This window comes from Diadema setosum, chromosome 11, assembly GCF_964275005.1.
Source record: "Diadema setosum chromosome 11, eeDiaSeto1, whole genome shotgun sequence".
Taxonomy (NCBI): Eukaryota; Metazoa; Echinodermata; class Echinoidea; order Diadematoida; family Diadematidae; genus Diadema; species Diadema setosum.
Genome location: NC_092695.1, coordinates 4,435,161 through 4,445,590, shown reverse-complemented (window position 1 = coordinate 4,445,590; position 10,430 = coordinate 4,435,161). Strand labels below are relative to the sequence as shown.

The following is a 10,430-nucleotide window of genomic DNA, read 5'->3' as shown; positions in this document are numbered from 1 at the left end:
AGATGAATTCAATTTTAATTTCTAGGACACAAATAAGAAACATCTCTGTTCAGTTATGGGATTGTCCCCCAGGAGACGTCCCCGGGGCAGTTGTCAGGTGGGAGTTGTCCTCCGGGGGAGTTGTCCTCCGGGGGAGTTGTCCCCCGGGGGAGTTGTCCCCCGGGGGAGTTGTCCCCCGGGGGAGTTGCCCCCAGGGGGAGTGGTCCTCCGGGGGAGTGGTCCTCCGGGGGAGTGGTCCCTCGGGGGAGTTGTCCCCCGGCGGAGTAGTCCCTCGAGGGAGTTGTCCCCCGGGGGAGACGTCCTCCGGGGGAGTAGTCCTCCGGGGGAGATGTCAGGTGGGAGTAGTCCCCGGGGGACTAGTCCTCCGGGGGAGTTGTCATGATACGATATATATATATATATATATATATATATATATATATATATTGTGCTCTCGTATTTTTGCACGTCAAGAGACTGACACCCACGAGTCAAACAGCTCACAAATCATACAGCCCACGAGTCATACAGTTCACAAGTCATGCAATCCACTAGTTTTACAGCCCACAAGTTCGACACTAAGTAAATAAAGCCGACGAGTTCGACATCAAGTAAAATAAACTCACGAGTTATTTAGCCCATGAGTTCGACACTACAAAAAAAAAAAAATCCTCACGAGACCGACACTACGCAAAAGAGACTCACGAGACCGACACTAGGCAAAGAAGGCCCAAATACGACCGAAAGGATGAATAGCGCCACCTATAGACCAATTAATTGCATTAATTGTCCAGGTGATGGCATAAGGAAGATATGGGAGATGGAAAAAGGAGAGTTGCCAGGGTGGTGCCCTGACAGTTGTTCTCCGTCACCCCCTAAAATGTTCAAGATCTGTAATTGTGTTTGCATGTGTTAGTGTTTGTGTAAAAAAAAATAAACAAAATTCGGTATCGTGGGCTTTCTTTGCCTAGTTTCGGTTTCGTGAGCCTCTTTTGCGTAATGTCGGTCTCGTGAGCCTTTATCGAGTAGTGTCGGTCTCGTTGGATTTCTTTGCGTAGTGTCAGTCTCGTGACCCTTTTCTGCGTATTGTCGAACACATAGGCTGTATGACTCGTGAGCCGTATAACTCGTGGGCTATACATGACCCATAGACCTATTTTTGATGTCGGTCTCGTGGACCGTATGACTCGTGGGTGTTGGTGTAATAGGATGACCCCAAACAAACAAACAAACAAGCATTCGAATATTTATATTATACATAGCCGTATATTTTTCATATTTGACCACTATACTGCGAGATGACACTCCCGCAAAATTTGTACTTGTACATACACTTTGGCTGTTTGACGGTGTAATCGTCGGAAACAGTGGGCATCAGAAGACGGATAGATGTTTAGTAGTGGTTCGGTTTTTTGAGTCGCCAGACAATCGACCGGGGTTGAAATTCTGATCACGTGTTTAGGATGGCATGTAATTGTTCCGCTTAATGTTGCTTTGGTCATAATTTTCGAAAAAACGTTTTCAATCAAGAAACAGGCAATGAGTATCTAACATATGTGAGGAAGAAGATTTATGCGCCTCAGAACATTTCAAAGTTGCCAAAGTCTCCCTGATTTTGCAGGAGGTTCTTTTAGATTTAGAAGTCTCCTCGTGTCCTTACAAACAGAAAAAAAAAGTATTTCTCTGCATAGATATTATTTTCAATAATTGAGATGCATACAACACACATTTAACTGATTGTTTGTGGACCTCCATCACTCTGCCCATATTCCAATGTTATGTTCATGTTGGCGCCATGCCCTCTGTCTAATGTCTATCAGGGACACCAATAAATAAATTGTTCAACACTAACGTTCATTGTATAGCAGTACTCTGAAAAAAAAAAAAAACACTGCATGTTAACCTGCCATGATTTTAAAGTCTCAGATGTTGCATGAGCACAATGATTAAAAGTATTGTTTCTTATCATGCAGGCGGCTTTGCATCATGCCGCAGAGGAACGAAGTTCATCAGGAAACCCAAGAGGGAATCCGAGAACCCGAGACAGCAGAAACAGCCTTCCTTAGAGGATCAGAGGTTAACTGTCATTCTCGTGCAGGGAAGAAGCAGCGTACTGGATCGAATAAAGGGAGAAAGAGCGGACTGTTTTCAGTCTTCCAACAACCCACAGACTGTATGGTGCAACGTAGGGGAATTATCTTCACCCTCGTGTCGGCGTCTGCAATTTCATGTTTGGTTTTGATGAGTAAATTCCTTTCTAATCGTATCTCTGCCAATTTATTGCACTTTTACTACAGCATATCCTTCATGGTATACGCAGGACCCTTCCTAGTGTCAAGGAAAATATGGAAATACAAACTGACTAGAAAGATGTGGCTGTGGATGTTCGTTCGTGGAGTTTCAGGAGCTGCCGCCGGAATCATGTATTTTTACTCTATACAATTACTCGACATATCCACGGCACAGTGCCTCTTTTATCTCATGCCCGTCTTCACCGCCATTTTTGCTCGTCTTTTTCTGAAAGAGAGCTTCTCTTTGCCAAAAGTATTTTTTTCTTGCGTCTGCGTCATGGGTATCTTCCTAATAGTTCAACCTAGGGCAGTCTTTGGGGATGCGTCGAGTAATAGTGGTGAAGCGAAAGACAGCGCAAAATTCTTTGCTGGGATTACTTGTGCAGTAGCGTGTGCGTTGTTTTATGGTATTGTAATCACTACACTCCGGAAAATAGGGACAATTGATATTAACCCCCACCTTGTATTGTTTGTGTATGGAGTTTGTAATTCGTGCTTAAGTGCTGTAATAACGTCAGGGCGGGGAGAATGGAGAATCCCGGAGTGCACTGGGGATCGCCTCTTCCTTATTATGATCGGTTGTGCAGGGTACGTGGAAATGTTGGCACTCACGGTCGCGCTGCAAACAGAGAATGCAGCTGTGGTGTCTGTAGTCCGTAGCATTGATATCCTCATTACATTGGTTTTGGATATCATTGTACTGAATGCAACAGCCAACGTACTCAAGATTGGAGGAGCGCTTCTGGTCTTGACAAGTTCCACTGGGATAACTGTGACTAATTACTTTCGCGCTAATCCTCCTGCAATGAGAGACAAGTAGGCCGCATTACATAATAATGAGCCCATCATTAACTGATACATATGGGCCTATGATAACGCCGTGATATCTGACATCTGACGTCTGACTTCTTATTCATGCTAGTTCATTCCTATTGTTTAACTACCCCTTTGTATCCACACCAGTACCATTGGAACGACCTATCAATACCACGAATCAGATTCTGCCCCTTTGTAATGGCAGTTAGGCCTATATGATATGCAAATGAAGGGCAGCGTATACGGTGAGACAGCCAAAAGACATGGCTCTAGAGTTGGAATTTATACATAAAATTGCAGGCCCATATGTCAGATGTTTGGCTCCAACTGGATTTTTATGCAAAAATTGATTTTTGTTTTGTTTTGTTTTGTTTTGTTTTTTTGTTTTTTTTTTGTTTTTTGTTGGGGGGGGGGGGGCTAATTTTGGCAATTTTGGGGGACTGATTCCGGGGGGAAAAAAGGGCACCATTATTTTCTGAGCACATCTTAACCGGCCATTTAGACATAGGTTTTGTCCTTTAATTATTTTGACTTGTAATGGATGAAAATCATGAAAAATGGTACATTAGCATACTTTTGATACAATGGATTCATTTAAAGCATCACTTTTGTTATACCTCATCAGGCTTCAAGCCCATCTTGAATTTCAATATGGCCTCCAATTTAGAATAGGTTTTGTCCTATCTCGACTGAGTGATGAAAAGCGTTAAATTTGGTGGTAATACCTGTTTGTGATACCACAAAGCATATCGAAATCATCAATATCACGCACTCTTCTACATCGATAAGCTTGGCGGCCAATGTAAAATAGATTCTCTCCTGTATCTCGACTTGTGAGTGATGAAAATTGTTAGCTCTTTATGTGCCACGTTCGTACGCCTGACTCAGTCGACAGCTTGCCAACTTCGCACATTCTGCTTACACGCACAAACCCGTCTATACCGCGAGATACATCGCAAAATGCCACACCACAATGAAAGCGTTTCTCGCGATTCCGTTCCTCTCACATAATTATATATTATATTCTATGTGGTGATTGACTTCCAAGCGATGTTCACTACTGGATTTGCCCGTGTTATTCTACGTTTCTGTGTGAAAAAGTCATACCTGTATACAGTAATGTAGCTATACTGGTCATTTGAAAGAAAAACAACAATAGATGTATCATACAATTTACATCAAAGCAAAGCTTGACATTTTCTATGTGCTTTTACGTGAGGAAATCAACGTTGATCAAACTCTTGATCATCATAAAAAGCATCTGATGAATAATCATCAGGGGAAAACATAGAGAAAGCCAAATTTGTGAAGTCACACTGGATATGTAGGAAAGTGACTTTGTGTAAAAAACAAAGGGGGGAGGGACTTTAAGGTAAATCTGTAAGGGATATTCGAGACCAAACTGAAGAAAATAGTGTCAAAGGTCTATTAAAAAGAAGCCGCCACATTGAGGAAAAAACTTTCCAGAACCAACCATTGGAAGTTTATTACTGGTTCTCAATCTCTCTAAGAAATCAGTTCTCCGCCCACCTGATGGCCAGCTTTAAGATGGTTCCTATTTGGAACACAACCCAGACATGTGAAAGACCAGTGCATTGAAGGTGCAAAAAGAAGAAAAAAAAAGAAAGAAAGGAAAAAGTCCATTAGTCTTGCTGCACAACGGCTACTCAACAGCTTCAAAACTGACCGGCAACCCTGACTGGTTTCATATTGAAATTCCAGATGGCTGCCAAACCTGATGAGGTACAACAAAAAAGATGGTTTAAATGAAATCTGTGGTATCACAAAAAAAACATACAAACATACACTATAGATATTGCTTTTCATTTCTTGCAGGTCCCGATACAGATCAAAGCCCGTTTTATATTGGCGGCTATGCACATTGACATTCAAGATTGCCGCCAAGCACATTAAAGGGACTGTACAGTACTGGTTGAGGTGGGGATTCATGTTTTGAACATTCCTAAGTGAGATAATGAAAAGCCTCATGAAATATGAAAGAGCATGTAATTTTAAGAAGGATTCAACGTTTATTTGATGAAAATTGGTTTTGAAATGGCTGAGATATCAAAAAAAGTGCTAATAATAAAAGCAACAACTTTATTAGGATCTCTTTGTTTCACCTTGTTTTTGGATATCTCAGCCATTTCAAAACCGATTTTCATCGAATAAACTTTTGATACCCCTTAGAACTGCATGCTCTTTGACATCTCATAGAGTGGTCTCTGAATATCTCGCAAAACGTTAAAAGCTAAATCCTCACCTTGACCAGAACTGTACACACCCTTTAAAGCGATGGTACAGTATTGGTGGAGATGAGAATTGGGCTTTTAACTTTTTGTGAGATACCAGGAAAACACTTATGAAATAGTACAGAGCATACCATATTAAGAGGAATTCAAAGTATATTTGATGAAAATCAGGTTTGAAATGACTGAACCATCCAAAAACAAAGTAAAACAAAGCGACCGTAATGAAATGTGGGTCCCACACTTTATTAGAATCACTCTGTTTTGGATATCTCAACCATTTCAAAACCAATTTTCATCAAATAAACATTGAATTCCTTATGGAATTACATGCTCTTTCATATTTCATTAAGAGGTTTCTCATTATCTCACCAAAAATGTTAGAAACCTGAAATTAGGTCTCAACCAAAACTATACGATCCCTTTAATGTAGTAGAACAATAGCGATGATTGAAATATTGTTATGTTCTTTAATAGAAAGATTGAATGAGAACTTACCTGTTTGAAATTTGATCTTTATTTTACGAGGGAGTTGTAGGAAGAGAATACATTGAGAGACCCGCTTTGCGCACGCGCAGTCATTTTTCGAAGCATCAAATGTGGCTGCTGGATATTTGAAAGATTATGGAGAACTTAGCTTCACGTTTGAAAACTTTGGGAGGGAGAGGAGGGAATGTATTCTCTTCCTACAACTCCCTCGTAAAATAAAGATCAAATTTCAAACAGGTAAGTTCTCATTTAATCTTTCTATTTTACTTCTGGAGTCTCCGACAGAGACTACATTGAGATTTTGAAGCTCAGTAGCCATATTTGTAAGAAATATAACAGAAATGACTATGAATTGTCATTTACCAAAACGGTAAATTGTTTACCTTGACTGGTCATTTCTTTAGTAGAGCAGTTGTGAGACACTTGCTCCCATCATCGAGCAAGGGTTTTCTGTAGAACTTTCTGAAAGTCTTTTCATTCGTCCAGCCTGCCTTCTCAAGGATAAACGAAACTGGCAAGTCTGCTCTGTGTGCAGCTGACGTCGCAGCTGCTCTTGTTGAGTGAGCCTTATATTTTGAAGTGTTCGATTCCTGCCGCTGTCATAACATCTTTGATCCACCTGGAGATGGTTTGTGACGTAACTTTCGCATGGGGTCTGCGAAAACTAATAAAGAGCCGACGCTCTTGGCCTCGAATTTCCTCAGTCCTCCGTAAGTAGGCTTTGATGTAGTTGACAACGCACAATCGACGATCTGGAGGGTAGGCTCTCATGCTCAGTGTGTAGCCAGCGTTTCCCGGCCTATTTTGTTTCAGTAGCTCGCTGAAATGAAATGTAACTGATGATTCCTTGAGTATCATGTTGTCCAAATTCAGGAGCTGCAACGACTGTGCTCTCTGTGTTGAGATGAGAGCCATGAGCATGCATAGTTTTTTGGTGAGATCTCGTAGGCTCAGTGCATTTGCCGGTGACAGCTTTCTGAGATAGCAAAACACAATATTTACATCCCAAGTATCTACATAGCGAGGTCTTGGGGTTCGGAGATGGAAAACTCCCTTCATAAATCTTGATATCAAAATGTTGTTCCCAACTGTAGAGGCACCATCCTCAAGAACTAGGAATGATGCGAGCGCACTTCTTGCTGTGTTGAGTGCATTGTATCCAAGACCTCCTACATGAAAAAGCTCACTAAGAAATTCTAAAACAAACTGAACACTAGAGTGAAGATGGCTTTTCTTCTTACTCTTGCAAAAGTCTTTCCACTTCTTTATGTACACACAATATTGCTTCTGGGTAGAGGCTCTCCAAGAAGCGGCCAAAATGTCCACAATTTCCTTCTTTAGTCCTGTCCTTTCGAAGGGCTGCCGCATAACCTGCAACAGAGAAGATCAATTCGATCATACAAGGGATGTGGTTCATGCGTTACAGGTTGCGTTAATAGGTTCCTACTCCTTGTAATTAGCACTGCTTCACCCTTTAACATCCTTTTCAGCTTAGGAAACCATGCCTGTGTGGGCCAATTTGGCACTACCATTATGCCTTCAGCTCTATCTGTCCTAATTTTTTGAAGACATCTTGGGATGAGACAGAATGGGGGAAAGGCATAGAATTTGAATTCTCCCCAATCCAACGTAAATGCATCTACGGCTTCTGCATTTGGATCTGGCAACCAAGTGACATATCTCTCAAGTTGGTTGTTTAGTCTGGACGCAAAGAGATCAATGTCTGGAAGCCCAAAAACTGAAACTAGTTTGTTAAAGGCTTGCTTGTTAAGCATCCATTCATTTCGGTCACTGAACTTTCTAGACCTGCTGTCTGCCTCAGTGTTCTCACTCCCTGGAAGGTGTGCTGCAGTAACCCAAATATTACGTTTCATGCACCACCTCCAGATGTCTCTAGCTGCACTGTCACAGTCCTTGGACTTAATACCCCCCATGTTATTCAAATAAGCAACTGCTGTTGTGTTGTCTGACCTAAGGAGGACATGAACATCATGTAAAGAAGAGCAAAAGGACTTCAGTCCAAACCCGGCTGCCAATGTTTCCAGGTAATTGATATCATTCTTTCTAGCTCTTTCCATTTCGAGATCGTTCCATCTGCCTCCTGTTTCAATGGACAGATTTGTGGCTCCCCAACCAAGCCCACTAGCGTCTGTACGCAGCTCAAGTGTAGGTCTGTTACGCTTAATTGGTGCACACTCCTCAAAGACATGATTAATCCACCATTTGAGCTCTTCTTTCCCTTCTAATGACAGCTTCATAGGTCTGTCAAAATGGCCTTTGTTAGCTTTAAGGGCGGCAATTTTGTCACGTTCTAGGCATCTGTAGAAAAGAGGCCCATGTTGGACTCCAGGGAAAGTAGCTATTATCTTCCCAATAACATGTGACACCTGCCTGATTGTGGGTCTAGTATTGTCAAGCAAGTCTGAACAGACTGTGATAATGTCCTGCATTTTCTCTTCTGGCAAGGAGATAGTCATATCACCAGTGTGCAGCTTAAACCCTAGGAATGTGAGCTCTTGTTGGGGTTCTAGCATAGATTTCTCCTCGTGGACTACGAAACCTAGCTCAGACAGGAGATTTGTGGTTGCACGTACAGCCTCCTTTGTTTGTTCTATTGACTCTCCGATAATGAGAGTATCATCAAGGTAGCCTAATACTATGTGCCCCATTTCTCTCAGTGTAGCGAAAACAGGTTTCAAGAGCTTGGTGAAAAGTCTGGGCGCTGTGCTGAGCCCATTTGGTAGGACTTTGAACCTGTAAAATTTCCCTTGCCATGGAAATTTCAAGAATTTTCTATGTTCAGTGTCAATTGGAATGGAGTAGTAAGCATCTCGGAGGTCGACTGAGGCTAGGAAATCTCCTGGGGAGATTAAAAGGGCAGCTGTATGAATGTTATCCATTTTGAAGTGTTGTACGCTCACACACTTGTTCAAATCTGTCAAATCAAGTATTAATCGAACACCCCCATTTTTCTTGGGTCGTGTGAAAATGTTTGAGAGAAATTCTCCTTCTTCATGACCACATTCTTCGATAACATTCTTAGTCAGTAAGCTTGCGATCTCTCTGTCAATACAAGCTGAATTGTGCTGGTTAGGTTTGTATTGAATGAAGGGCTTATCCCTCCTAGGGGGCATACATGCTTCTTCAAACTCAATTTTGTAACCCCTGATTGCTGCCAAAATAAATGGATCAGCTGTGATTTGGCACCATCGCCTGTAAAAAAGCCTCACTCGACCTCCGACTGCCACTGCAGTTTTCTTTGGAATACATTGCACACACGTACAAATACATTGGGGAATGCAGGTATGATCATGATGTGAATCGAAACTACCTACCTCTTTGGGTATGCTGGTAGTTATTTCTTGCGCTGCATTGGAGGCCTGTGCTGCGGAGCCTGTTGTGGGGGGCGGCTCGCTGTGCGGGGTGGTGGCTGCTTGCTGTGACCCCACTGTGGGCGCTGACCTAAAAAAGGCCTGCTACTACCGCCGGCTGTTGGTCTGTGTGTTGAGGCAGCTGAACTTGCAGTCCAGCCAGCACTTCTGTATTGTCGCTTGGAGAAAGCTGCTCCCCTGTACGGGTGGTACGTGCTAGACTGTGGCCGCGAAATTGGGTTTCTCATCACCCCTGAAGCAGCTTTCTGCTCCTCTTTGAGATCTTTCATTCTCTTTCCCAATTCATCCCCGAATAGGAATTTAGTGACGGGAGTGGAAGGTTTGCAAAGATGAGAGTAAGTGGCTGCCATGTCCGGCTTGATAAGTTCTTTCCTCAACGAATTGAGTTCAAAATTGGCATTGCACAGCAACGCCAATGTGTCCTGCTGTGTGTCGGTCAGCTGAGGTGATGGGAAGGACTGTATTAGCGCGCTCAGGCCCTTCGTCAGCGACTTCTGCACACGCTGTAACTTGGCATCTCTACTGCGTGTGTGTTGCGGTAGGTTATCCCAGATCGGGCCGTTCACCTTCGGTGTAGCGAGGTAAACACAGTTGCTCGGGGCTGGATACTTAGATGCCGTCTCTTCCAACACTTTTTCTTCTAGAGGGTGGCTTATGAGGTAAGTAGTAGAGCTGGCTAAGTCCTCGTCTACCGGTAGCCCTGTATCACCCGGCTTGGCAAATTTTGCTGCGAGAACGGGAATTTCTTGCACGTCTGCCGCGTCTGACGCAAATTCGCCTTCTTCTCTGTTGGCTTCGCCCGTGTCACGCACGTGCGGCTCCCCGCACTGTTGAAAATCAGTTTCCATAGGAATTACACACTGTCCGGCGCTGTGCGCCTCATCGTACGCCACAAAATGGCGCGAAGCCGGTTTCGGCGGCGTGGAGTTTACACTGGGCAGCGCGTCGACCACTTTACTCAGAAGACTTTCCAGTCTCGATAGTCTGTCCTCGACAACCGAGGATTTTTCGGCCGTCTTTGGGCCCTGCTTCGCTTGCGGCACTTTACCCGCCATGTTAGTACCGGGAACCGTAACCGACTTAACTAGTTTCTTTTTCGGCTTGACTTGTTTGTCTGTCGGAGGGGAACGTTCTTCGCAAACAACGTTGATGTTTCCCACTGCGCCGGGCTTAGCCGGATGATGCAGCTGTTCTTGGGGCTGTTGTGCCTCCAT

At 43.3% G+C, this 10,430-nt stretch overlaps 2 protein-coding genes and 1 pseudogene across 2 annotated transcripts; 1 reads left to right on the top strand and 2 right to left on the bottom strand.

Moving 5' to 3' along the window:
- The first annotated feature begins 2,349 nt into the window (after nucleotides 1-2,349).
- On the top strand, nucleotides 2,350-3,090 carry LOC140234959 (uncharacterized). Its single transcript, XM_072314997.1, has 2 exons — nucleotides 2,350-2,488; nucleotides 2,858-3,090. The coding sequence occupies exons 1-2, from the start codon at nucleotides 2,350-2,352 to the stop codon at nucleotides 3,088-3,090; spliced, it is 372 nt and encodes a 123-aa protein (XP_072171098.1).
- A 3,126-nt stretch (nucleotides 3,091-6,216) lies between these two features.
- Nucleotides 6,217-7,603, bottom strand: LOC140234774 (uncharacterized; annotated as a pseudogene).
- On the bottom strand, nucleotides 7,069-10,430 carry LOC140234773 (uncharacterized). The gene is made up of 2 exons (XM_072314811.1): nucleotides 9,160-10,430; nucleotides 7,069-7,195 (listed from the first exon to the last, which is right to left on the bottom strand). Exon 1 carries the CDS (start codon nucleotides 10,428-10,430, stop codon nucleotides 9,180-9,182), a length of 1,251 nt encoding a protein of 416 aa, XP_072170912.1. The 3' UTR covers nucleotides 7,069-7,195; nucleotides 9,160-9,179.

Bases quoted from the DNA above. Each gene is read 5' to 3' on its own strand.
- LOC140234773 (XM_072314811.1), bottom strand. From the start codon at position 10,430: ATGGAGGCACAACAGCCCCAAGAACAGCTGCATCATCCGGCTAAGCCC.
- LOC140234959 (XM_072314997.1), top strand. From the start codon at position 2,350: ATGTGGCTGTGGATGTTCGTTCGTGGAGTTTCAGGAGCTGCCGCCGGA. The intron at 2,489-2,857 runs GTCTTTTTCTGA...TCGGTTGTGCAG, and splicing joins CTTCACCGCCATTTTTGCTC to GGTACGTGGAAATGTTGGCA.